Source organism: Cucurbita pepo, chromosome 7 (genome assembly GCF_057944985.1).
Source record: "Cucurbita pepo subsp. pepo isolate OVF chromosome 7, ASM5794498v1, whole genome shotgun sequence".
Taxonomy (NCBI): domain Eukaryota; kingdom Viridiplantae; phylum Streptophyta; class Magnoliopsida; order Cucurbitales; family Cucurbitaceae; genus Cucurbita; species Cucurbita pepo.
In genome coordinates this window covers 11634875-11660991 of record NC_141804.1, presented here as the reverse complement: position 1 = coordinate 11660991, position 26117 = coordinate 11634875, and the positions used below count along the sequence as shown (strand labels likewise).

Sequence of the window (26117 nt, the reverse complement as noted above, 5' to 3'; positions counted from 1 at the left end):
TTATAATGATATAAGTTTTGAGAAAGTTTATAAGTTTCCATAGTTTGTACTGTATTTGTCAAATCTTTCTGCTTTATAAAACAATATCCTAAAATCAATGAATATATTAATTCTCGGCGACATTTGAATTTGGCTTCTGTTGTTCACTGTCCGGCGACTTGTTTTTTCGCCTTCCGGCGAAAATTAACTGCGAACTGTAACGAATTTTCATAACCCCTATCTTCGAAAACCCTTGAACACGCACTCCAACATCGTTGCCAAATGGAATCTCCATCGGCAAAGAGCTGGAGCATCCACACTCGGCCGGACATCATCCGGAAGTACCAGATCCTCGAGCGTATCGGATCCGGCGCATATTCCGATGTTCACCGTGCACGGCGGCTCTCCGACGGCGTCATCGTCGCTTTGAAGGAGATCCACGATTATCAATCGGCGTTCCGCGAAATCGAGGCGCTCCAAATCCTTCAAGGTTCGCCTAATATTGTCGTTCTGCATGAGTACTTTTGGCGTGAGGATGAGGATGCTGTGCTTGTTCTCGAGTTTCTGAAGACGGATTTGGCCACCGTTATAGCGGAGGCGAAGAAGCGAGGATCGGACGGTGGAGAATCCGGGTGGAGGCTCGCGGTCGATGAGGTGAAGCGATGGATGATCCAGATTTTGAGTGGTCTTGATGCTTGTCATAGAAATATGATCGTGCATAGGGATTTGAAACCGAGCAATTTGTTGATCGCCGACGATGGCGTGCTCAAACTTGCCGATTTTGGACAGGTGATTCCCTTTCATTCTCTCTTTTAGTCCAAGATCCGCGAGCAAAGAGTTTTCAGAATATAATTACAGTAATGCGCATTTAGCTCGTTTTCGTGAGGAACTACTGTTTGTAACTCTATGCTTGTAGATTGTTCACCATAAAAGTAACCTGAAATATTGATTGAATTTGGTGTTCATCTGTTCATGTTGAAGGATTATGATTCTTGATACTCAAATCTAGCAGAAGATCCATGATATTGAACTTTACTTGACCTTATACATGTGATTCCTGCAGATTGGCACTTTTTATCTCCTTCAGTTTTGATTCTTGATACTCAAATCTAGCAGAAGATCCATGAATTTGATATTGGTTTCACAGTTCCTAAAAGAATGAGTTTGATGTTGGTTTCAGGCAAGAATATTGATGGAGCCAGAATTTGATGAATCCAATGAGATTTCACAACCAAGTGAGATGAATTCTTCTGATCAAGTACCCGCAATTTCTCAGCCACCTGCAATTTTTTCAGGAACAGAAAGTTCGGTTCGAGAAGGAAACAGAACTGAAGAACAAGAACCAATTAGCAGAGAGGAGTATTTTAGAGCTTTAGACGAGCTGAAAGCAAAAAATTCAGAAACTGAGTTTGATAAGGAAACATGTACTTATGATGGAGATACGTCTTGCATAGCAACGTGTACCACGAGTGATCTCGAAGAGGATCCATTTAAAGGTTCATCATATTCTTATGAAATGGAAGGGGGAGTTCCAGCAGATGATGGACAGGGTTCTCTCACTTCTTGCGTCGGAACTCGCTGGTTCAGGGCCCCCGAATTACTCTATGGCTCTACAAACTACGGTTTGGAGATCGACTTATGGTCGTTGGGTTGCATTTTTGCCGAACTTTTTACGTTGGAACCACTTTTTCCAGGAACTGCTGACATTGATCAAATGAGCAGAATTTTCACTACTCTAGGCAACTTGACTGAAGATTCTTGGCCAGGTTGTTCCAAACTTCCAGATTTTCAGATCATATCATTCAACAACATAGACAAGCCTATTGGCCTCGAAGCATGTCTTCCCAACCGATCTCCTGATGAAATTTCCATCGTTAAAAGACTTCTTTGCTACGACCCGTCTAATCGGGCGACAGCCATGGAATTGCTCCAAGACAAGTATTTCACTGATGAGCCACTTCCTGTTCCCCTGTCTGAGCTTCATATTCCTTCAACCAGAACTGGACAGGATCTGGATTCCCCTGCAGGATGGTACAACAACAATGACTCAGACTCCGATATGGACGTACTCGGCCCCTTGAACGTTACCACAAGGGCCACTCGTTACTCCGTACAATATGATTGAACTGTTGGGATCGAGATCAAGGTACTCCTAAATATTTGAAACTCTACTTTGTTTCAATTTAGTTATTTTACTCATTACTTATAAGTATAGGCTTCCTTGATACATTCTGAATCTTGATCAGGCCATTTCTTATCCTACAATACCATTATTGCTCATCATACTAGAACCATCAAAAGCTTGGAGAATTTAGATGTCGGGACGATCGTTCCAATACCCTTCTCGAAGAATGTTGTGTCTGAATCCTAAACAGACCATTTAGTATACTACGATACCGTTATCGCTCTTCATACTTAAAACACCAAAAGCTTGGAGAACTCAGTTGTCGGAATGATCATTCCGATGCCCTTCTCGAAGAATGTCGCGTTTGTTAATGTAATTCGTGTATATTTGCACAACCAAAAGATGTGAGTTTCCCTCCCCTTCCTTTCTTTTTTCAAGGACCTCAAGTTTTGTCTTGTCTGCCAAACTGATCATGAATGTGGTTCCTTCTCTCTTGCTTTATGCTTTTGATTTTTCTTCCAAATGAACACATTTTCAAGTATTTGCTGCATTCTTGCTTTCTTCTTGCTATGAGGCTGACAGGGCAAGATATCAATAGAGTTATGGAGGGATGCCTAAAAATTGAGGGCAAAGATGGTCTCTAATACAATTAATATGTATATTTCTTCCTTATCTTTTTACTATTAAATGTACCAGGGTTAACCAGGTTCGGGTACAAGTACGTGCAAGCTAGCTAAGACATTTACGAGGTTAGATTAAAATATAAGTATACTCTCAGATCTTTTAAATTTGCCTATTTAGTCCCTGAACTTTAAAAAAATGTCTAATAGATCAATAAACTTGTTTCTCGGTTTTTTTGTACTTTTAATTTAATATCTATAATTTATTGAACTTTGTGTTTATTTAGTCTCGTTTTTTTTTTAAGTGTTTGTCTTTAAACCTTTTAATTTGTATTTAATAGGTTTCGTATGGATCATTGATTATTTGACGTTTTTTTTTTAATTCATATACTTGGGGTTTTAATAGGCATAAAATTCAATTTTATAAGTAAGTTAAGATATACCCGAGACCATTCATATACTTGGGGTTTTAATAGGCATAAAATTCAATTTTATAAGTAAGTTAAGATATACCCGAGACCGATTAGACACAAAATTATAATTTTATAGGTAAGTTAAAGTTATATTTTTTTAAAGGAAAAAAATTGAGTATTGTGTGGGTTTGTTAAAACTTCATATAAAGGATCTAAAAAAAACTGTACATAAATCATGGTCGGAGAATCTTTCTCTTGTACGGCATACTTATAGACTCAAAAAGTGAACACGAGATATATTTTATATTTTTAATTTTCTAAAAATGTTTTTAGTTATATTTATTGTTTTTAACATAGATCAATCTATAAATACACTAGATTTTTAAATCAAGTTTCTATTAAATAAATAAATAAATAAAATTTAAAATCTATTTTGAACCTGTTAAAATATAAATTCGTATGATTTGGATAACCTATTAAAGTTTATATTTTTAGCCTTTAAATTTTTATCTTTACCTTTATTTTGATTTGAACAAATTAATAGCAAATGTGAGGGAAAATGTAATATAATAAATCCAAAATATTTATTTTTGTAAAGTTCAAAGATTATTATTATTTTTAAGTGTAGAAAAAAATAATGTCTCTTATGAAAGGAGTCTAGTCTTATAGAACCGAGCCTCACTTTGAGATGAGATTAGAAGAGCTCTATTGAACCAGACGGTCAAACTGGTGTGAGAATAACTTGTATAGTATTATCTCCAACACAGTTTGAAGATGTACTGAAACCAAAATCTTGTTTATTATGTAATAAATTACGAAAATATCTGTTTTTTTTATCTGAATTCAATTATAAGTAAATTGGAATATTTAAATTTATGACTTTTAATCGATAATACAAAATTTAATGGCAATTACTTTTGTACATAATTAAAAAAAAAAAAGTAAACAAAAGAATTAATGAAATTATTAGGCTGTCTAACAATTTCTGATAGTCTATTTAGCGCCAAATTTGTTTTATTTCCTTTGTTTAGGGGATGGAATCTTGGATTAATTCCCTCTTTTATCCTCATAGTTTTTCATTTATTTAACCAATCAGGAACTTCCACGTGTTCAAAAAAATTTGAGATGTATTACGTGGTGAAATATTAGTGGCTATTTGATATGGATGTGAGAAATACAGGATCCTTGCCCTCGACAACTTTGTCGAAACTCCACAGCCGTCAGAATCTGATGGTTCACAATCTCCACGAGGCTTGCTTCTATGAATTCTCACCGTTGGATCATGTCGAATTGTTTTCACCGTTAGATTTAGGCAATGGTGTTAATCTCACCGTTCAATATTTACAAAATTGAAATTTCAAAATCTCGGAAGAGGGAGGAAAGAAGATGAACAAAAGGCCTTTTCGCTCCTGTCCTTCGGAGCTCTCTTCAATTCACAGTTCAAAAAAACCCTAAATAATTTAATTTTTCTGGTCCGTTTTTTGCTCTCTCTGTGGCTGTGTTACGCGTAGACGAATGTCTCTTTGATCTTGGTTTCATTTTGCTGAGTTTCGGCGTAATATTTGAGCTGCAAAAGCATAATTTTATCTGGTGTTCTCGGAATTTTATTTGCCGTATTTGGATAGGTATTTGGATCGGGGAGTTGAACGATTTTAAGTTGGCGGAGGGAAATTCGTTTTTGAATTTAGGAGTTGATTAATTGTTCGAGTTTGTTTTTCTTTTATCGGAAAATTTGGAATTGTGGCGAGATTATTGAAATTTAGGATTTGAATTCGATGGGGGAAGAAGATTCCGCTGGTGTGCCTCCGAAGAAGGCTCAATCAGATGGTGCAGCGTTGAGTAATTCTTCGTCATCGGATATTCCGTCTAAGAAGCTCGCTAGGCAGCTCGATTTCACTGGCTATGGAGGCGCTCCGCATCCTCAATCTCATTCAAACTCGCATTCACAGTCGCAGACTCCATTAGTTTCTCAGAATCTTCAGCAAGCTCAGCCGAAGCCACAGCCGCAGATGGTGGCCGCGTCGATCGCACCTTTGGCGCCTCATTCGTCAGTTAGAACTGTGTAAGTCTCTATAATCTCGCTTGCTTAATTTAATGTTCAATCGTAGTATAGAATTAGAAACTTTATGCCATCGATCCAAATGAGATATTGTTTAATTCGATTCATTTCATATGAAGCCGCTTGAGCTTGTGGATTCACTGTAAGATTTACAAGTTCATCATTTGGATTTAGATAGATTCTGCTATTAAAAATTGCTCAGTAAATAACTTCTGCATTAAGCCATTTTATACTAATGAACGATGCTTTTTTCTTGAATAGGAAATCAGAATCCCCTATGTCAAGAGCAAGGCCTGCTGTTGAAGCTAAAGATAGTACTCCTAAGAAGCAAAAACAGTGTAACTGTAAACATTCGCGGTGTCTAAAATTGTAAGTTCTTGATCTTTCGAGCTTATTACAAACATATCGTAGCCCGCACTACTGAATTTAGCTTATTACGAACATTTTCTAAGAATTTCTGTGATGACACTGATAAAGTAGATGCTCATGTGCATTTGTGTATGTTACGAAACTCATTTTGGTGCTTCGAGTCATTTTTTCCTCATTTAGCTATCATTCACGGTGTCTATGTTTGAGGATTCATCACTATTTGTCTCCATGTTCGATCATATCTTCAACGTGCGTGTTTACAACTGGAATTAAATTATTGTGTTTATAAATCATTTGAAATTTAATGCTGTCAACTTGAGCAGGTACTGTGAATGCTTTGCTTCTGGAATATACTGTGATGGCTGCAACTGCTTAAATTGTTATAACAATGTTGAAAATGATGCTGCTAGAAGAGAAGCAGTCGAAGCTACATTAGAGCGTAATCCAAATGCGTTTCGACCAAAAATTGCTAGCAGTCCTCATGGAATGCGGGACAACCGAGTATGACAGTTTTTTTAATAACAATTGCTCTACCTTTTGTTCATATCATAGCTTGTCATTTGCTGAAGCTGTAAAAAATTTGGTGCTTTTAGTTATATACGTAGATTAGATGAAGTCGTACTGCAACGAGCATGTCGTCAGATATGTGTACATATCTACCGTGGAACATGTCGATGAAATTTGTGATGGACTGTTTTGAATTCATGCAGGAGGAGGCGGGGGAGCTGCTGATGTTGGGTAAGCACAACAAGGGATGCCACTGCAAGAAATCGGGTTGTCTCAAAAAATATTGCGAGTGTTTCCAGGCGAACATTCTCTGCTCGGAAAATTGTAAATGCATGGACTGCAAGAATTTTGAGGGAAGTGAAGAGAGACAAGCTCTTTTCCATGGAGACCATGGTAACAATATGGTATTCATTCAGCAGGCAGCTAATGCTGCCATAACTGGAGCTATTGGCTCCTCTGGTTATGCTTCACCTCCTGTTTCCAAAAAAAGGAAAGGTCAAGAACTCTACTTTGGATCGACGGCCAAGGAACTATCAACTCATAGACCAGTAGCATTTCAACAGGTGAACCAGATAATTTAGTATAATATAAGACAATGTCTCACCATTTAATTTTTTTTATAGAAATTTATTAATATCCATGTAACGGCCCAAGCTCACTGCTAGCACAGATATTGTCCTCTTTGAGATTTCCCTTTTGGGCTTCCCCTCAGGGTTTTTAAAATGCGTCTGCTAGGGGGAGGTTTCCACACCCTTATAAAGAATGCTTTGTTCTCCTCCCCAACCGACGTGGGATCTCACAATCCACTCCCTTTCGGGGCCTAGCGTCCTCGCTGGCACTTGTTCCCTTCTCCAATTGATGTGGAACCCCCCAACCCACTCCCTTTGGGGCCCATCGTCTTTGCTGGCACACCGCCTCGTGTCCACCCCCCTTCAGGGCTCAGCCTCCTCGTTGACACATCGCTCGGTGTCCGGCTCTGATACCATTTGTAATAAGCCCAAGTCCACCGCTAGCAAATATTATCCTCTTTGGGCTTTTCCTTTCGGACTTCTCCTCAAGGTTTTTAAAATGCGTCTGCTAGGGAGAGGTTTTCGCACCCTTATAAAAAATGCTTCGTTCTCCTCCCCAACCGATAGTGGGATCTCACATAGATAATGTTGTTCTTAGTAAGCTTTGTGTTAATAGGACTGCTATTGTACTGATCAGAGATTGTAAACTGTACATGGCAGGCAAATCATGTCAAAGCCACTGCTCCTCCGTTACCATCCTTCCCCATTGCTGGTGTCGGAAGTCCATCATTGTTGGGTCCCTCAAAGTTTACATATAGGTATAATCGCTTTGATTCAATGTGATGTTGGCCATATGCTTGTTTTTAGGACTGATGTGTGTAATTTTTGAAGGTCTTTAATGGCAGACATCATTCAATCACAAAATTTGAAGGATCTTTGCTCTGTTTTGGTTGTGCTATCAAGTGAAGCTGCCAAAACATTTCAAGGTATTGTGATTTTTTTGATTCGAACTTGTAGGAAGTTCGGCAGAAGTTGTTGAATGGATCTCTTAAATACTTCTTTTTCACAATCCAGATCAAACAAATGCTACAGAAAAGCAAGCTGATTGTCAGATAGAAACTTCTGTTGCATCATCCAATCAAGATACGTTGCAGAAAAAAGATGTATCGAACGAGAAAGCTGCAGCCGATGATCGTTCAAGCGCAAACCAGACCAACAAAACCACCACTGATGATTCCAATTCAGATGGTGGTGATGTGCCAAAGGGCGCGACCATGTCTCCCGGAACATTGGCTTTGATGTGCGACGAGCAAGATACAATACTAATGGCTGCTGCTTCCCCCAACAGATTAATGGGTCCTGGCTGCAGCACATCTTCACAACTGCCCCACAGACAAGACATGTCAGAGGTCTATGCCGAGCAGGAGAGGATCGTCCTTACGAAGTTTCGGGATTGTCTCAATAGACTCATCACTTTAGGAGAAATAAAAGGTAAGTTTTTCTGTCTGCTTTCTGTCTATTTTCGGGATTGTCTCGGTAGCTTAAATCATCGTCATCGTTGAGAAAAGTCTTAGATTCTTTGGACAGATGGTTGTCTATGGGTTTTAAAATGCATTTGATTCCAAAATCATAAAGCATAAAATACTCTTTATCCTACACGTTTTTCGAGTCATACGCTACATTTTACAGCATCGTCCTTCTATGAAGGATGAACTTGCCATTTCGAGTACGTGCATTGTCAGATACTTACTAGCATCAATCCTGTTTCTAACTCTGATCTTTCTGTCTATGGAAATAAAATAAGAACAGTTGCTCTGTTTTCATATCATAATAGAGCGCAAATATTTCCTTAAAACTGATGGGTTCTATTTCCTTGTACATTACAGAGACACAGTGTTCCACTTTAGCCAGAAGTGAAGTAGGTAACCAAGAACACTCACTCAACCATGGCACTACAAATTCTAGAACCGAAACGCAAACTCATTTGGACCAACTCAACAATAAAGTTACGAAATCTTCGATCCCACCGTTGGGGAAGACCACGCAGACGGTAACCGCTGCAGTCATGACCCTTAGTAACGATCAGCGACAGAAAGTTTTGCCTCTGTCGTGAAGAAACTGGTAATATCAAACCAAAACTGACCCATCAGAGTTGGCAAACAGAAATGTAGCCTTGTGTTATCCATCAATCTGATATTTACCGTCCCGACCCTCATTCGGGTTATCCACACTGCGCTGACCTGACCTATCAGAGTTGGAAGCTATATTTGGACAAAAACGTCCCACGGGTTCCTACATGATTAATGTAAGTTAATTTTCATTTAGATTTGATATTGAGTTTCCCATCTTAGCTTTGTAATTGTAGTTATTTTTCCTCCTGTTTAGGAGAGGTGGAAGATAGGGATTGTTGTTTTCATATTTCTAGATCAAAAGAGAAATGGAAATCCTTTGCATAACTCATTTCTGATGTGATCATACATTATCATCTCAAGGCTAGAAATTTACTGTTGAATTTTGCACCCTTTTTTTTCTTCATTTTGAGTTGTCTCATAAACTTTGAATTATTTGCTTTCATAGCCTTATTATTATTTTAAAAAAAAAAATTAAAAAGTTTTTTTTAGGAGTAAACAACTAATGGTAGGGGACCTTGAACTTTGACGGCATGAAAAAAATTTATCCAATAAATATTGATACTATATGTATATATTTTTTTTTAATTTTAAAAAATCTAAAGTTGTTTGATTATTGTTTACGATTAAATATACTAAGTGCGAAATCTCGAAAAGTACTTCAAATTTGAATCATGTCGTTATTAAAAAATATGTAATTTTTTTTAAAATCACTATCCAATATGTCTCATTTAAGAGAGATTAAATACCATTCCAACTCTAAGCTAACCCCTACCTCCCATGATTGAACTGTTAACATAACAATGCAAGCAAAACATTCCAAAGCCTTTATTGTTTCTTTTGCAAATAAGCGATTTGCAAAAGGGAAGCTAATATTACAACTGAGATTTTTTACATCACTGAACTTATTGCAGGATGATTGGGTAAAGGAAGCTTCTCTTAGAGTCGGGATTTCGACGATACGTCTTCTGCAATGGCTTCGCTCTGCAAGTAAGCGAAAAGTGTCACGTTTCCATTCATACACAGCCAATAATGTCAATGAGAGAAGAAAAGAGATGTTACCAGAGGTATGCCTCTGGCTGCTCTATCTTCTAAATACTTGCAGGGCTTGAAGAAATCACCATATTGTTCTGACCATTTCTTGAGACTTGTATATACATGTTTTGGCTCAACCAGATCTGCGCAAAAGAGGATACCACCGCTGCAAACGAGAGGAGCATACTTAATCGGGTTAAAGTTTTGTTTCGAGGTCATAGATTCGAACCCACATGTTGTCAAACTAATACAATAAACAAGCCAACGAGTAATGGCTCGAGAGGTTTGAAAATATCCGATTATGATCAAACCTCAAAGTAGAAAATTCAATGATGGTTAAATTACAAATTTGGTCCCTAGAACTTGGAATTTAGTCCATATGATTTTAAATGTGAGAATTAGCCTCTATGATTCGGTACGGTAAAACCCTCGTAAATAGGCAATAGTCCAAACCATAGGGGACTATGAACTTTTATCAAACTAGAAGGACCGAAATCTAACTTTTAAAATCTTGGGAACTAAATTCTAACTTTTTTCAGACTCGAATCTAGCTATGGAGCAGACATAAACATCAATCTGTCAACTTCGCTTTCTTCCAGAGAACGATGAATATGGCAACCTAGTATATTCTAATAAGATCATAGTAATCTGAAAAAGATGACAAGTGAGTGAAGTCGTAATACCGATAGGAAGGAAAGCTCATTCCGAGAACAGTTGCAACATCAAGGTCAGACGGTCTAACGACGATTCGTTCTTCGACCACTCGACATCCCTCATTTACCACAGGAAAGAGTACCATTTCCAAAATTTGCTGATCAGAAATGGATATAGGCTGCCGGAAGCAAGCAAAAATATTTAATAAACAAACAGCAATTAAGTGCATATTGCGTGTTCACGTTTAGACAAAGGGCCTTCGGTTATCACGTTTTTAAGTACCTTTCCACTGGGAATAAGGTTGGCAATGCGCCTAGACTCCTCCAGAATTGGTAAAATTGAAGGATCAGGCTTTGGTTTGCTTCCTTTCTCATAGATATAGAAACCCCGACCGTTGTTTTTACCTGCAAGATGGAAATGCATAAACATGAATCATTTTGGAGAAGCACGCATACACAAAAAATGTGTTCTTCTCAGTACCCTCACGCCCATTTTTCCTCATCAGGTCAATCAATGGCGAGACGAAAACTCGATCAGGGAATGCAGCCGAAAATTCCTTCGCTACAGCAGTTGCCACTCCATATCCGCTTAAATCCTGAAGTCTGTGTGCATAAGAATCAATCAAGATGGTAACTACTTGAGTGCTGTTTGATAACCAACGTTTGCCTTATAAATCTGTCAAAATTGTATTATCTTGAGAGAGAGAGATAAAGAAGACTACCAAATGAACAGCCCCGATCAGGCATCAATCATTAGTAAATGAAGATAATAAGAGAAAAAAAAACAAAAGAACTAGTACCAAGGAATTGACTTACTGGAAGGGGCCTAAGGGGAGACCAAAACCGGTGATCAACCGGTCAATTCTGATCGGGTCTACGCCTAAGTGAACCAAAAAAAATGCAGCCTGAGAATATGGAAAAAATGCACGATTGACTGCAAATCCAGTGCGGTTGCCCACAACAATAGGAACCTTCTTTATAACTTTTCCAACGGTCATAAGATCAAGAATCACTTGTGGAGAAGTCCTTTCTGTCCGTATAATTTCTAGGAGTGGCATCACGTGAGCAGGACTGTGCATTGTAGAGAGAGAGGTGAACAAAAGATGTTAATAATTAGTCAAAAAATCAGGAGACAGAAATTATACAAAAGAGTCTACACGATATGAAATATGACAATAAAAACAAGTTTTGTTCTTTCTTACTGTGTATTTCACACAATACAAGAAAATAACCATGAGATGCCCCTGTATATTGAGTGCCAAAGAGGGCTTCACAGTAACCATTTGCATTCAAGTTATCATGAAAAACCTGATCCTGGTATGTTGTACTCGAAAAAAACTGTTATGTTGTAACGGCCCAAGCCCACCGCTAGCAGATATTGTCTTCTTTGGACTTTTCCTTTCGGGTTTTCCCTCAAGGCCTTTAAAACGCGTCTGCTAGGGAGAGGTTTCCACACCCTTATAAAGGGTGTTCCGTTCTCCTCCCCAACCGATGTGAGATCTTACATATGTTCTTTGAATTGAACTAGAACATTTATTTGACTCCTACGCACTATATATCAGAAAGCAAAGAAAAGTACATGTGTAACGACCTAGATCCACCGCTAGCAGATATTATTCTCTTTGGGCTTTCCCTTTCGGGTTTCCCCTCAAGGCTTTAAAACGCGTCTGCTACCCTTATAAATGGTGGCTTGTTCTCCTCCCCAACCAATGTGGGACATCACAACATGCATTCAATTTTCTGTGGAAAACAACGTTCCTCAAATGATTCGATCAATTCTGGTTGATTGATCCTCGAGATTCAATTCTGGTTGATTTTGATTTGCACAGGATTTGCAGAAATGAACATAAACTTAAATTAAAACAAAATTGGAATATGACCTGAAAAAGTGTGCTCCAATGATTCGATCAATGGATCTAGTTTTTTCTCCAACTAGATTGAGGTCGATAGTCGACGTATTAGTTGCTAAGATACAGTGAGGAGGGCAAACTTTCTCAATTTCACTAAATATTTTTTGTTTAAGGGGAACATTCTCAACAACGGCCTGCAAAAATGAGTTCATCTTGGCTGTCAGTACTACATTCAAATTAAAAGGAGAATGCATGATTTTTATTCTGGAAGTGAGAAAAAAGTCAGAAAGATTGTAATAAAACAATAGTAATCTGATGCCACATCGAATCCCGTGTCATTGTAATTCAGGTAACATTGCTGTTGAAAAAAAGAAAATCTGCATTGTCACTACTGTAGCAGAAATTAAGAATTCACCTCAATCACCATATCTACATCTTTGAAGTCTGAATAATCCAATGCGCCTTTAAGAATCAGAAGAGCTTTATCAGCCTTATTTTGTGTCAGCTTGCCTTTCACTACTAAGCCTCCAATATTTGCTGTCAAATAAATAATGAATATAATTTAAAGGACAATAAAGTTCAATGATGCACAATACATAATATTGGCAAGCATGCATTTTATAATTTTAGTTACCATGCATTGATACAGTGAATGTAACGACCCAGATCCACCGATAGCAACCTTTTTGGGCTTTCCCTTTCGGGCTTCCCCTCAAGGGTTCAAAACGCGTCTGCTAGAGGAAGGTTTCCACACCCTTATAAACGGTGGTTGTTCTCCTCCCCAACCAATGTGGGATATCACAATCCACCCCCCTTCGGGGTCCAGCGTCCTCGCTGGCACTCTTTCCTTCCTCCAATCGATGTGGAACAGCCCCCAAATCCACCCCACTTTGGAGTTCAGCGTCCTTACTGTCACACCGCCTCGTATCTACCCTCCTTCGGGGAATAGCGAGAAGGCTGGCACATCGTCCAATGTCTGACTCTGATACCATTTATAACAACCCATATCCACCGCTAGCAAATATTGTCCTCTTTGGGCTTTCCCTTTCGGGCTTCCCCTCAATGCTTTAAAACGCGTCTGCTAGGGTAAGGTTTCCACACCCTTATAAATGGTGGTTTGTTCTCCTCCTCAACCAATGTGGGACATCACAGTGAAAAGTCAATATATCTCATGTTCATATATCCAACTCATTCACAATATATAAGCAATAGCATTAACAAGACCAACTCGGGTATGGCATCCTAGACAGAAGTTGGACATAATTCAAAACATTTTGTTATGACCTAGCAAGCATTCAGAAAATGAGACTATAACAATCAAGTAACATGAAAATCCCACCTTCAATCATTCTTATTCCCTTTTGAAGATATTCAGCATTGATTTCCTTAAGAACAACATGGATGTTGCTTAAAATAAGAGCTGTTGCAATGCCAGAACCCATTAAACCACCCCCAATAACAGCAACTTTCTTCACTAGTCTTGGTTTAAGGCCACGATCAGTTACATTTGGTACCTGGGAAGTTCAGAGGTACAGTAATCAGTGACACAGAATCAGCAATGAATAATCTGGAAACCATAAATAAAATTGGAGAAAGACATGCTAAAGTGTAGGTAGGTGGAATACATCATGGGAGTGGTTTCCCATTTTGGTAGGGTTAGAAGGGAGAGGGTCTTGAGTAGTTTCTTGCATCAACGATGTACCTTCGATATTGCACGCTGGGCAAAAAAGACATGAACAAGACCTTTTGCAGTGTCTGTTACTATAAGTTCCTTGAATACTTTGTCCTCCTGCCACAATCATTGTTAAGTTAGTAACCTAACCACCAGCAGTAACAAGCTAGATATTTCAGGGAAAAAATACACCATAAAACAGCATATGCAGAATCTAAGATAAAGGTACCTTTAGAATCCCTCTATATCCTCCACGAACTATTCCCTCTTCAATAACATCAATACACGCAAGGTGCTGAGGCATGTTGGGCGCTATCTTTTTTGCCTGCTCTCTAGCAGATGTTAATACCACACGAGCTTCAGCCAGGGACCCAATTTTGTCTGTCCTATGAAGAGTACGGATCCATGGCTTGCGTCTATCAGCAATATCTAAAGCCCACTTTCTAGCTACTTTCAGCAACTCATCGGGACTGACAATGGCATCAATAAGGCCTAGCTTCTTTCCTTCTTCCGACGTGATTGTTTTAGATAACTGCATAAAATGCAAGATTAAAGAGAATAATCACACTGTATGCTGAAGACTAAATGGCATATTAATCTTGTTTTTAGAAAAAAAAGTATATATTGTTACCTAATAAACAATAGCAACTATCCAAATTCCTCAGTATATTAGCCTATCCCAACCCTTTACAGATTCCAAAACAGTGTCATAAAAAACCAAAGCAGAAAAGAGAATATTTAGCATACCAGCATCATTTCAATAGCCTTTGACAGACCTATAAGTCTGGGAAGTCGTTGAGTGCCTGATAAATTGAACAGTACACCAGAAAAACAGTATAAGACACCGAATGCTACATTCCTCATAGTTGAGAGTTTGAGAATGTGTTCAAAGTAAGACTTACCTCCAAACCCTGGAATTACTCCAAGTGTCAACTCTGGTAAACCAAGTTGAACTTTAGGTACAGCTATACGTGCATGACTTGCCTGCATAAAGATGAATGATGTGATAGAAAAGGTCCAAAAAATGAAGGGGGGGTAGAATGAGACAGTGTTCAACATGAAGCACGAACCAAAGCCATTTCTAACCCTCCCCCCAAAGCAAGTCCTTCAATGGCAGCAACAATTGGTTTCTTGGCATCTGCACTTACGGAAAAAATAACACTAGATGATGGAGATTCATTTTCATAAACAACAAGTCTCATTGAACAATGAAATTTGTCGGACAATAGGTAGGGTGATACTAAAACATGACATGAGAAGAACCTTCCATTGTGTTGACTGTAATATCAACAGTGACATCAGGCATGATAGATATATCCCCTGGAATTTCAGACCATCTGAAAAGGTAAGCTCTCAAACCAATCTATCCAGCGTTAAATGCTTAACTTGAATTAATATAAACGCACCAGTCTTGTGAATCCTTTCGAAAACATTGATGTCGAATCCACCAGAGAACCGCCCGCCTTTGCCTTCCGTAAATTAAATTAAACATTCAAAATAAGAATGGAACATTAAAACCAAGCTTTAAAACGTGTAAAGACCCAAAGCTTTGAAATGTGTCTGCTAGGGGAAGGTTTCCACACACGTTATAAAGGGTATTTTGTTCTCCTTCCCAACCACTATGGGACATCACAATCCACCCCCTTCAAGGCCGAGCGTCCCTAGCACATCCACACGCTTATAAAGTGTCTTTTGTTCTCCTTCCCAACCACTGAGGGACATCACAATCCACCCCCTTCAAGGCCCTGGCACATCCACACCCTTTAAAGGGTGTTTTGTTCTAAACCAATGTGGAACATCACAATCCACCTCCCTTCAGGGCCTAGCGTCCTCGCTGGCACTTGTTCCTTTCTCCAATTGATGTGGGACCCCCACCAAATCCACCCCCTTAGGGGCCAGTAGCGTCCCTACTGGCAGACCGCCTTGTGTCTACCCCCTTCGGAAAACAGCAAGAAGGCTGGCACATCGTCCGGTGTTTGGTTCTGATACCATTTGTAACGACCCAAGCAGGCACACCGTCTCATGTCTACCCCCCTTCAGAGAACAGCAAGAAGGCTGGCACATCGTCCAGTGTCCGGTTCTGATACTATTTGTAACCCTTTCGGCAGGCTTTATAACGTGTCTGCTACGAGAAGGTTTCCACACCCTTAAATGGTGTTTTGTTCTCCTCCCCAATCAACGTGGGACATCACAATTTCTTACTTATAAACCATAATCATTCCCTAAATTAGCCAAGGTGGGACTCCCTCCCAACACAACACAAAAGAGGCTACTTGTTCCGAGTAAAACCAAGCGAAAATCACAAAATTCTTGAAGTAATTTCCAACCAAATCAATTAACCAGCATATGCTCGAAACACTAAGCTGGAGAATGAAACATACCAGTCAAAACGACAGCTCTCACATCATTTCTCCTCATCGCCTCATCAAATTTCGACTTCAAGACAGGAAACACTGCATGTCCAGGAACAAGAATCCAAAAGGCAAACAAAATCACAACGCAAAAGAAAGAACGACAAAAGGAAAAAAGAAAATAGAGAAAGAAGGATTGTCAAACTTACTGGAAATAGCTAGAGCGTTCACAGGAGGATTAGACATGGTGATCACCGCAACGCCATCGTTTCCCACCTCCGTGGTGACCGTAGGCCTCGCCATGATCAACAAGCTTCCAATAAGCTGCTGCGTCTTAAACCTTCTCTCTATATTTCAATAAAGAAGCCCACTCGGGACGCAAATTAAATGAATTTGAGCTCGTTTATTGCTTTGAAAATGAGTGGGCTGAAGATTTATACGGCTTGTTGCAACTCCGTTGTCTTTTATAGCCTTACAAACTACCAAATTTTAGAAAGCATGAAATTAATAACTTCAGAAATAGAAAAAACAACCGCCAACTAATTAATTTAGTGGTTCCACCATTCGAAAAAGGGTAGCCATTTCAACCCTAGAGAAGGTCTAGTATGACTATCTTTAACAATTTCTCCCTTAAACTGATTGCAGAGATGCTTTCAGTCTACTCGTGGTACTACACACATACCCATTGACTCACGTAGTTTTATGAATACATCCAGTTTCAGTGGTTTTGTCGTAACATCTGCAACTTGTTCTTGTGTGACACAATGCTTCAGCTCAATAACTCCATATTTGGTCAAATCACGTAAGAAATGAAACCTCACATCAATGTGTTTGCTACGTCCATGCATAATTGGATTTTTGAATAGCTTAATAGTGGAACTGTTTATCACGTAACTTAGTGATACACTTCTCTTGAAAATGACCAAGTTTTTTCAAAACTCTCCTCATTTATACCCCTTGACAAGCACAAGACTCGGCTGCCACAAATTCTGCTTCAGTAGTGGACAACGTAACTATAGGTTGGTTGTTTTTTGGAGGACCAAGACACCGCTCCATCACTAAATGAGAACACATAGCTAGAAGTGCTTTTGCTGTCAATTATATCCTCTGCATAATCACTATCAGTATATGCTATCAACTCTTCATTACCCCTCTTCGACGAAGAATTCCCAAATCTACCGTACCTTTTAAGTATCTCAATGCTCTCGCAGCTTTCAAATGCAACTCTGTTGGACTTACCATAAATCTACCGTAAGATTTATTAGAACTTCGACGTAATAAAGTGTTGGCGGGTCTTTTTATTTTATTGGCTGAAACGACGACGTTTGGGACTCCGATGTAAGACAAAGTAAAACCCTTCTAACTCTTCGAAATCCATTTCCATTACAGTTCAAGCTTAAGGAGGTCTTCAATGGCGTCCTTGAAGGCAGTCTCTCGGTTATCATCTCGCCTGCACTCTCTTGCTTCGAAGCTCAACAAAAGATCTTCATCTTCTGATCCATCTCCGTTTAAATCGACTTGTCAATCTCGTCTCTCCGCACCTTCTACATCGCGTCTTTCTTGCACTTCGCGGTGAGATTCCTCTCTCTTATTCATTTCCTATCTCATTCGTCATACCGTCACAGAATCATTAGTCACGGAACGAAATTCTGTTCAATTTCTTACTGTGGAATAGATTTTTGCAATAGGTTACCATTGGAGTTGAGCAGCCAGGGGTCACTGATGCCACTGCACAGTGCCATAGCTTCAGCAAGATTGATCTCGAGTCTGGCCATTGAATCTCGAGGATGGGGTTTAGTTCCTCAGGGTACGTTTTGCTTAAGTTTCTTCTAGCACTTGATTTTAGTGAATGCCGGTGTTTCTCTATAATATAGGAGGTTTTATACCTTTTAGGATCTGATCATAATTCGGGTCAAGTTCAATGCATGTCTTGTGGAATGCCAGTACGGTTGAAGAAATCTGCCTTTGCTACTTGAAGGAATACGTCACCTTCAGTGGTGTATGAAGGAAACAACCCCAAGGATGCAACCAACTTTAGTTTTTGAACCGAAGTTGAACATAACTGACCATATATGAGATGGAGCCATAGCCTTTTGCAGAATTTTAGCATTAATCTGGTTTTTTGTAACGGCCCAAACCCACCACCAGTAGATATTATCTGCTTTGGCCCGTTACGCATCGCGTCACCCTTACGGTTTTAAAACGCGTCTACTAGGGAGAGATTTCTACACCATTATAAGGAATGTTTCGTCTCCTCTCCAACCGATGTGAGATCTTTCAATCCACTACCTTGGAGCCTAGCGTCCTCGCTAGCATACCGTCTGGTGTTTGGCTCTGATACCATTTGTAACAGCCCAAACCCACCACTAGTAGATATTGTCCGCTTTGGCCCGTTACGTATTGCCATCAGCCTCACGGTTTTAAAACGTGTCTACTAAGTTGAGATTTCCACACCCTTATAAGGAATGCTTTGTTCTTCTCTCCAATCGACATGGGACCTTTCAACCTAACTGACCATATATGAGATGGAGCCATTGTCTTTTGCAGAATTTTAGCATTAATCTGGTTTTTCAACAACTTCACTGTGGTAGCTTATGTTTATCAGTTTATGTGTTGGCTCTTCTAATTTATCACCAAGCTTCAAAAGATACCCAAGTGATGTAGTTTTCAACTAGTTGATGGTGGATAATTTTTCTGATCTTCAATTTATGTGCAACCATCAACAGCTTTTGTGATGCATATCTCAATTGTAGTGTCATTGCATCATTTTTATTCTATCTCACAGTGAAAACAAACCTTCCTGAAGAAAGTAATCTACTTGATATGTTTTGTTCATTGTAAAATGTAATCAATACTAACTTCCAATGGCTAGAAGTTGGTAGCATATTGTTCCTTGCCCCTCTTGCGCCTGAACCCTCATAATGTATTCATGTCTTGGGTGGGTAGGATGATAATGACCCCTTGTTCGTTCTCTTCTGGTTCACTGGGAAGTTTTTGGGATTTTTATTTGGTTCGTATGGACTTGAGTGGCATTTCCGAAAGCTGTGGGTTCTGTACTTCAGATGTTACGTTCAAATTTCAGAAACCAGATTAAATTGATTCTAGATTGCTTATCTTTGTAAGGCTTGGAACATGAAAATAATAGGAAGCTTCACGGAAATTGAGATAATCAAATTTTTGGTATCTTCTTGTCTCTTAAACTTTGGTTAGATGTCTTGTACTCTGTCTCCTCTCTTATATATTCATTACAGTATTCGTAATACTGTTCTTTTGAAAATACAACCTTTTCCCGGAAATAAACACTGATTGAAACTTTTGTGCTCGATAAATTTGAGGAGAGTGTGAATGTAGAGGGTAAGAAAATCATTTAGGGGCGTTTAAGGCATGAGTTGAGCATCTTTAAGCTTGGGTTTAGTAAGTCTAGGGGTTTAAATTAAAGGTTTGGGAAGCCTGGTTAAGGAAAATGGTGTTGGGATGCAGCTTTAGAAAGCATAGGTTTAGGAACACTGTCTCAGAGTATGTTATCGCTCAAACTCATTGATTTCTCCAATAAATTATGTCTTGGAAACTCCTCATCCTAAACATTGGTTAGGCTTAGGAAGCCAAATCCATGCCCCAAACGCCCCTTTACAGGTGTTACAAATGTCTTGGAAACTCCTCATCCTAAAATTATCTTTGTCCTTTGATCCGAATAAGTTGTTACCAATGTCTTCTGCATTAGTTCTATGGGAGAAAGTTGTGTATGCAAGTTTATACTCATCATTTGAAGTAGTTTCATGCGCGATAATTTATTGTAAGAGAACCATCTTTGACGTTGTTTTGTCTTTCCTGCAGGTATTTCAATGCCTTTATGACAGTTTCGGTTTGCAGGTAGTTGTTCTCTATAGTTTTCTGTTTGTTGACAATTTTTGAGTTTCTTTTTACTTTTAGCTCGCTACAAGAATATAAATCCTCAATCATTGTCTCAGAATTTCTCTTTTCCTAGACGTTGAATGAGGGTTAAAGTTAGCTTTCAGCTCATAATGATAAATGCGCTTTATGATAACCATTTTGCTCTGAAACATTTATTTTCTTAGACAAGTTCTATTGAAGATTTAGGAATCGAACTGTGTAACAACACTTAAGGACTCGGAGCAGAATGTAGGTTATACATATGTAGGCTTAGAGCTTCTTCTTCTTCTTCTTATTTTTTGGATGAAATCTAAGGGTTTTTATCAGGAGTTCATGAAGTTCGAAAGCTTTTCGTTTTCATGAAATACTAAACAAACCCAAGTGTTTGATACCGAATCTGTACACGAGCTTACGATTATTTTCATTTTCAATGTTGGTATACAAATTACGGTCAAGATATATGCAAATCCTAGGAAAAGAGCCTTATATAAGAAGATGAAAGAAATGAAGATGTTATATTAGTTTCATGTTAACACAACTAGAAAGCAAAAAAAAAAAAAAAAAAAAAAAAGTACACTGTAAATGTTTCAAACCCCAAGGTTAGAAAAAATAAACTTCTCTTTCCTTTGCAGGAAGGAAGGAAGGCCTACAAAAGAATAGGTTAATAGAATCCTATATGGGTCTGAATATTTAACACTGTTGCAAGTTCAAAACCTCAAACTATCTTTCTCTGTATACTTTATCATCTTCTTTTTACATTTTTTTTTTTTTTTTTTTTTTTTTGCCAATCTCCCTAAACCTGTGGCCGACTGTTTTATACCGTTGAATGTAGGAGAGAGAAACTAACAGCTCTAGTTAGTCATACATCCAACGGTGTAATGAGTAGCAGCCACAACGTGGCGATCGCATTGAATAACTTTCCCTCCTGTGGATACTACCGTTTGATTAGTGACGAGCAGTTGGACTTCTTAAAGCACTTAGACTCTCGAGCTTCTCTAAGTAGGAAAATCTTTTTTGTGTTGCAATTTTAGCAGGTTTGCTCATAAAATCAATGTCTTCTTGTTGTTTCCAACAACTCTCTTCAATGGCCAATGATCCGAAATTAGGATTGTCTTTGTCAACATCCCAACCCATGAATTCTGAGAGTGTCTTTGAAGCTTCAGAGTCATTAGATCTCGATTTGTCTTCTTCATCCACAGGCAGATTCTTCAAGGACTGCTTGATCGACAATTCTCGAGCCATGGTATCTGCATAAAGTACATCCTCAATCCTAGACATGATATTAAAAGCCAGGCTTTCTATTACCCTTGAATAGCTTTCTAGGATTGCTTGTCCTACATCCTGTCAACAATCAAAGAATATGAAGATTAATAGATTGGTAACGGATCAATAGTGTTGGATGACCATTTGGATTTGTGCGAAAACGAACGTAATCTTCAAAACCGAAAACTAAGAACAAAATCATTATCAAACAAAACTATCGTGAACAAGTTGGCTCTTACCTTGTTATGTTGGATTTTGGACATATCAAGAGAAGATTGAGAAATCCCAGGAAAATATTGTTTGATTAAGAACAATATGCTTTCAACTCTCTCTTCAAAAATCTCTCTTTTCTCAAAGCTTACTGCTGAACCCCATGAGGACTTTCCATCTTTGTGGTGCATTTTCCTCTTCCATATCACAATTGAGGCCTCAATTCTGTTTTTAAGATCAATAACTTTGTGCTCTGTTGACAAATCCATTGATTTCAGGAATTCATCAGGATTAAAATAATCATCCGTTATGCTCCTGTAGATTGCATCTCCCAAGCTTGTTTTTCCATTCTACAGAAACAGAGTCGAAATCAGCCGGGAACTCGGAAGAAAGACAATTCTATTTGTAAGATTTCTAATAAACCCGACTGTGAAATTGCGATCGAGAAAGATATTCAAGTATAGGGATTAAAATGATATTTTCAGGGAGTTTTTGCTTGCCTTGGGGAGAGACTCAATGTAGCTTTCAGGTACTTCCATTTCTGTTAAAACTTGAGCATTTATGGCCATGGCTGCTTTTAAGATTTGGTTCACAGATTCCTTTACAAATAGCAGCCATTTTCTAGTAGCTTCTGATAGCCCATTGGGAGGTACTTTAACTGCTGGTAGCCACCATTTGTCTCCATTTCTCTGTTGTGTGTTATCGTTAGCAGATTCATCATCTCTTGATACATACCAAAATTCTTGTTGTTTACCAAATTGATCTAGGAAACCCTGTTGATCATATTCTAAGTTAGAACTCAAGATAGTCTTAGCTTTATGTTTTGATACGTTCATTACTCGTCTATAGAGATATAAAATTGTGTCTATTAGGTTCGTATATTTTCAAAACGTCAATAACCTTTAGACACAAAATTGAAAGTTTAAAAACTTGTAAAACATTTTTTAAAATTTTACGGTTCTCGAAAAAATGTGGATCTCCAAGATGATAGGAACTAAAAGCTAATAAGATACTTACAATTAACATAACATCTAGTTTCGTAAGTGCTGGAATGCTCATGAGCAAATCTTTCCTTTGTACGGTCACCATGATCTATAGCAAAACACAAGCTAGTCTTTAGAATACAAAAACCAAACAAGTATAATCGAAACTTAACTGGTTAAGACATATACTTTTGTTAGAAAAGTTAAAGGTTTAGTTAGGGAGAGAAGGAGGACCTCCATGTCTATTCCAGCCTTTGACTTTTGTTTTGAAGGGATAAATTCAACAATGTGATCGGTTACTGATAAAAACCATTCTATTTCTCTTCTCCATCTTGCTTTCTTCTCCGAAGACAGTGTCTCGAGCTTTTGCTCCCCAAAAGTAGATGCTGTATCGGGTTTTTTTCTTAAATCAGTGCGAACATAATAAGGTCAAAGGATTTATAAAATTAAAAAACATAATAATAATAAACCTGCTAGATTTGTTATGGCATTGGATAATGCAAGAGCAGAAGAAACACCCTTTCCTCCTCCCGACATATCCTCCCCCAATAGCAATTTAGCAAACTTTGCCATCATTAATTCCAATTCTGAACCCAAAAAAACAAAAACAAAAACAAATATTTTACAAGAATTAATTAAAAAAAATAACTTTTCTTACAAAGAAGAAGAATGTGAAGAACTTACCTGACTTAGGCTGAGACCGAGGGCCTCTTGCTCTGATACCACGTGTATCGAAGCACGAAACCGGGTCCTTGTTAGTATTGCTCAATGCCCATCCGATTTGTTCGGGTTGGAGAGAATGCCTAGACTCATCACTCTCTTCTCCACTCTCCAAAATCAAGCTATGTGTTTGTCTTCCAGGAATCTCCACAACTCTCTTCAAATGGAATGATCTTGAATGTTGCAAATTTGGTTGGTGGATGACAGCTCTAACCATTTTGAATCCAATCTTTTGTTTGCTACCAAAAAAAACACCAAAATTTTGAAGCAAACAAGAGATGGGATTTCTCTCTCTCTTCTTCTTCTTGTTCTTCTTCTTCTTCTTCTTCTTTGAATTGGGGAAAGCTTGGCTTTGTGATGAAAGGAAAAGGGAAGAGAATAGAGAGGTTTTTTTTTTGTTCCCTTTCTTTCTTTCTTTCTTTTCCCTTTTTTTTTTTTTTTTTTTTTTGGTGTAATTTGGATCAATAGATTGTGGGGTGCATGTCTAATAAAGAAATAATTAAGGGTTTGAGTGGGAAAGTATTGTTTTAAGTTTGGCCTTTTAATTTAATGGTTGAGAGATCAATGGTGGCAGCAAACTAGGGGGAAACATACATGCACAACTACCATTTCTCTCACCTCTTTTCTCTCTCTAAGTGAATTTTAGAAATTTCCTTTTCTTTTTCTTTTTCTAAAAATGTAAATGTAACTAATAAGTTTATAACCTTCTTTATTTATAAGTTTTCTTTTAGTGGCTGATTTCTTTTTTTTTTTTTTTTTTTTCTTTTGTTGAGAAAAATCTTTGCTTCTTTTACTATTTTCGTAGAAAAAGTAATGTGAAGTTAATCGAGAGCTAATTTCGATGGTAGCTCGGATGGTTGGACATTAATGACTATCTTTTCGAGTTGTGGGTTTGAAACGTTCACTTATTTGTAACGTAGTGTTCTAAAGATAAAATTACTTCCCATATGATGGTTTTATGGTAAAGGGTTAAAAACAATAGGTAAAAGTTGGCTTTAATATTGTTATAAATGTTTGCTTTTTAGAGTTGTTCGAAGTATAATTTAATGGATAAGACATCTGTTATCATTCTAAAAGTCGATGGTTTAATTCATTCATTCACACGATCATTATTAAACTTGAAAATAAAAATGAGTTGCGTTTTTAAATGATCGGTGAATGAATTATTACTAAAATACTAAAAATCATCTGTGTTAATTTGAGTATAGCTGAACTGATTAAATTATTTAAATTCTTCAACTTTTACGTTGTTGAATGAAAAAAATCATGATCGAGGGCCATAAATTTATACTTGATATATCGACATCGACATTTCCAATGACTTTATTGCTCCAACTAATCAAATCTTGAAAGACTTTCAAAAGTCCAAAACAGAGTGTTCTTGGCTGCAATGGAGGACGAGCACACCTGGACATGCCTATTCCCAATAAGAGAAGCCATTTCTTTATGAAAAATATAAAATAAATTTGACTTTAACTAAAAATATATATTAATTTTTTAAAAAAATGAAATATATATTTAAAATTATAAGTTATAGAGAATGTCATATTGCTGCATACATTGTTTGGAGTAATTAGGGATATTTTGGGGATTTTGATTTTTGGGAATTCTTTTTATCTTCAATAATTTTTTTGATAACCTTTATAATGTCAATTAAAAGGAATTCGATCATGATTTATAAAAATAATTTTTATGAATTATTTTGAAAATAAATTATCAAATAGAGCGTTAGTATATCAGAATGATAATAAATAATTTTGGATGTTGATATGAGAAATAAATTTTGGAGAGGTAATTTGAATTTCCATATTATTTATTGCGATGTCCTACATTGGCTAGAGGAGAATAAACCACCCTTTGCAAGGGTGTAGAAACCTTCCACGTTTTAAAGCCCTGAGGGGAAGCCTGAAAGGGAAAGTCTAAAAAGACAATATCTGCTAGCGGTGGATATGGGCCGTTACAAATGGTATCAGAGCCAGGCACCGAATGATGTGTCAGCCTTCTCGTTCTTCCCTGAAGGGGGGTAGACATGAGGCGGTGTGTCAGTAAGGACGATGGGCCCCAAAGGGGTGGATTTGGGGGCAGTCCCACATCGATGGGAGGAAGGAAAAAGTGTCAGCGAGGACGCTACGTCCCGAAGGGGGGTGGATTGTGATGTCTCACATTAGTTAGGGAGGAGAACAAACCATCGTTTAAAAGGGGGTGGATTGTGATGTCTCACATTGGTTAGGGAGAAGAACAAACCCCCATTTAAAAATGTGTGGAAACCTTCCCCTGGCATTTTAAAGCCTTAAAGGAGAAACACAAAAATGAAAGCCCAAAGAGGACAATATCTGGTAGCTGTGGAGCTGGGCAATTACATTTATAAACTAAATTTCAATAAAGTAGTTAAAACATAATATTTCCTCAAATTTAAAAAGTGAAGAAAAAAAAACCTTAAAAAGATAATAATTAAATTGTATATAGTGAGTTTAGGATATCATGCCTAATAATAATAATGTTAAATGCTTTTTTTTTCTTTAAGGAACATAATTATGTTAAATATTGAACATGAAATAAAGTAATTCCCACATTTATTAATGCACACCAAACATATTTATAGAAAAATATAAGTTGAAATTGGCGACAAAACAAAAGGTGGACTTCCACTAACTTGCACGTCTATGCCCCCATTTATTAATTATTTGACTTTAATTTTAGAATGTTAAAATAATTAAGGTAAATTAAAATAATTCTTATACTTAATTAATTATAAGAATTAGGATATTTAAATATTTCA

At 37.8% G+C, this 26117-nt stretch overlaps 5 protein-coding genes across 11 annotated transcripts; 3 read left to right on the top strand and 2 right to left on the bottom strand.

The window, feature by feature from the left end:
- Positions 1 to 75: 75 nt before the first annotated feature.
- LOC111798470 (cyclin-dependent kinase F-1) lies at positions 76 to 2645 on the top strand. Its single transcript, XM_023681636.2, has 3 exons — positions 76 to 768; positions 1160 to 2125; positions 2226 to 2645. The coding sequence occupies exons 1-2, from the start codon at positions 262 to 264 to the stop codon at positions 2102 to 2104; spliced, it is 1452 nt and encodes a 483-aa protein (XP_023537404.1). The 5' UTR covers positions 76 to 261; the 3' UTR covers positions 2105 to 2125; positions 2226 to 2645.
- A 1865-nt stretch (positions 2646 to 4510) lies between these two features.
- On the top strand, positions 4511 to 9116 carry LOC111798469 (protein tesmin/TSO1-like CXC 5). Its single transcript, XM_023681635.2, has 8 exons — positions 4511 to 5199; positions 5458 to 5565; positions 5889 to 6066; positions 6276 to 6635; positions 7302 to 7399; positions 7473 to 7567; positions 7656 to 8072; positions 8468 to 9116. The coding sequence occupies exons 1-8, from the start codon at positions 4913 to 4915 to the stop codon at positions 8692 to 8694; spliced, it is 1770 nt and encodes a 589-aa protein (XP_023537403.2). The 5' UTR covers positions 4511 to 4912; the 3' UTR covers positions 8695 to 9116.
- Positions 9117 to 9367: 251 nt separating this feature from the next.
- Positions 9368 to 16703, bottom strand: LOC111798022 (peroxisomal fatty acid beta-oxidation multifunctional protein AIM1). 4 transcript variants are annotated; one of them, XM_087125604.1, is made up of 18 exons: positions 16481 to 16703; positions 16302 to 16373; positions 15327 to 15389; positions 15184 to 15240; positions 14991 to 15058; positions 14823 to 14904; positions 14668 to 14723; positions 14150 to 14452; positions 13951 to 14037; positions 13588 to 13762; positions 12664 to 12785; positions 12279 to 12442; positions 11215 to 11469; positions 10890 to 11001; positions 10682 to 10804; positions 10429 to 10577; positions 9773 to 9911; positions 9368 to 9694 (listed from the first exon to the last, which is right to left on the bottom strand). In XM_087125604.1, the coding sequence occupies exons 1-18, from the start codon at positions 16572 to 16574 to the stop codon at positions 9650 to 9652; spliced, it is 2166 nt and encodes a 721-aa protein (XP_086981730.1). In that variant the 5' UTR covers positions 16575 to 16703; the 3' UTR covers positions 9368 to 9649. The 4 variants fall into 4 exon arrangements, with proteins under 4 accessions (XP_086981730.1, XP_023536736.2, XP_086981731.1 ...); XM_023680968.2 differs by having other exon boundaries at positions 10682 to 10803; positions 10880 to 11001; positions 16481 to 16702; XM_087125605.1 differs by lacking the exon at positions 13951 to 14037 and having other exon boundaries at positions 10682 to 10803; positions 10880 to 11001.
- Positions 16704 to 17628: 925 nt separating this feature from the next.
- Positions 17629 to 22227, top strand: LOC111799036 (uncharacterized). Of its 4 annotated transcripts, none has more exons than XR_015421705.1 (5): positions 17629 to 17843; positions 17960 to 18078; positions 20106 to 20141; positions 21957 to 22040; positions 22121 to 22227. XR_015421705.1 is itself a non-coding variant. In XM_023682422.2 (4 exons), the coding sequence occupies exons 1-3, from the start codon at positions 17683 to 17685 to the stop codon at positions 20123 to 20125; spliced, it is 300 nt and encodes a 99-aa protein (XP_023538190.1). In that variant the 5' UTR covers positions 17629 to 17682; the 3' UTR covers positions 20126 to 20141; positions 21957 to 22227. The 4 variants fall into 4 exon arrangements, 2 of the variants coding, with proteins under 2 accessions (XP_023538190.1, XP_023538189.1); XR_002815757.2 differs by having other exon boundaries at positions 17630 to 17843; positions 21914 to 22040; XM_023682422.2 differs by having other exon boundaries at positions 21957 to 22227.
- On the bottom strand, positions 20910 to 23989 carry LOC111799035 (rho guanine nucleotide exchange factor 8). Its single transcript, XM_023682420.2, has 7 exons — positions 23303 to 23989; positions 23089 to 23205; positions 22853 to 23004; positions 22653 to 22727; positions 22136 to 22408; positions 21665 to 21985; positions 20910 to 21503 (listed from the first exon to the last, which is right to left on the bottom strand). Exons 1-7 carry the CDS (start codon positions 23553 to 23555, stop codon positions 21108 to 21110), a joined length of 1587 nt encoding a protein of 528 aa, XP_023538188.2. The 5' UTR covers positions 23556 to 23989; the 3' UTR covers positions 20910 to 21107.
- Between the last annotated feature and the right edge of the window lie 2128 nt (positions 23990 to 26117).

Coding starts and splice junctions, on each gene's coding strand:
- LOC111798470 (XM_023681636.2), top strand. CDS start 262: ATGGAATCTCCATCGGCAAAGAGCTGGAGCATCCACACTCGGCCGGAC. Junction 769..1,159: donor AACTTGCCGATTTTGGACAG/GTGATTCCCTTT, acceptor TGTTGGTTTCAG/GCAAGAATATTGATGGAGCC.
- LOC111798469 (XM_023681635.2), top strand. CDS start 4,913: ATGGGGGAAGAAGATTCCGCTGGTGTGCCTCCGAAGAAGGCTCAATCA. Junction 6,636..7,301: donor GACCAGTAGCATTTCAACAG/GTGAACCAGATA, acceptor TGTACATGGCAG/GCAAATCATGTCAAAGCCAC. Junction 7,568..7,655: donor AGCTGCCAAAACATTTCAAG/GTATTGTGATTT, acceptor TTCACAATCCAG/ATCAAACAAATGCTACAGAA.
- LOC111798022 (XM_023680968.2), bottom strand. CDS start 16,574: ATGGCGAGGCCTACGGTCACCACGGAGGTGGGAAACGATGGCGTTGCG. Junction 15,241..15,326: donor CGAAAGGATTCACAAGACTG/GTGCGTTTATAT, acceptor CTGAAATTCCAG/GGGATATATCTATCATGCCT. Junction 9,695..9,772: donor CAGCCAGAGGCATACCTCTG/GTAACATCTCTT, acceptor GCTTACTTGCAG/AGCGAAGCCATTGCAGAAGA.
- LOC111799036 (XM_023682422.2), top strand. CDS start 17,683: ATGGCGTCCTTGAAGGCAGTCTCTCGGTTATCATCTCGCCTGCACTCT. Junction 17,844..17,959: donor CGTCTTTCTTGCACTTCGCG/GTGAGATTCCTC, acceptor TTTTTGCAATAG/GTTACCATTGGAGTTGAGCA. Junction 18,079..20,105: donor ATGGGGTTTAGTTCCTCAGG/GTACGTTTTGCT, acceptor TCTTTCCTGCAG/GTATTTCAATGCCTTTATGA.
- LOC111799035 (XM_023682420.2), bottom strand. CDS start 23,555: ATGGTTAGAGCTGTCATCCACCAACCAAATTTGCAACATTCAAGATCA. Junction 22,728..22,852: donor AGGCTGGAATAGACATGGAG/GTCCTCCTTCTC, acceptor GTTTTGCTATAG/ATCATGGTGACCGTACAAAG. Junction 21,986..22,135: donor ACATTGAGTCTCTCCCCAAG/GCAAGCAAAAAC, acceptor CTGTTTCTGTAG/AATGGAAAAACAAGCTTGGG.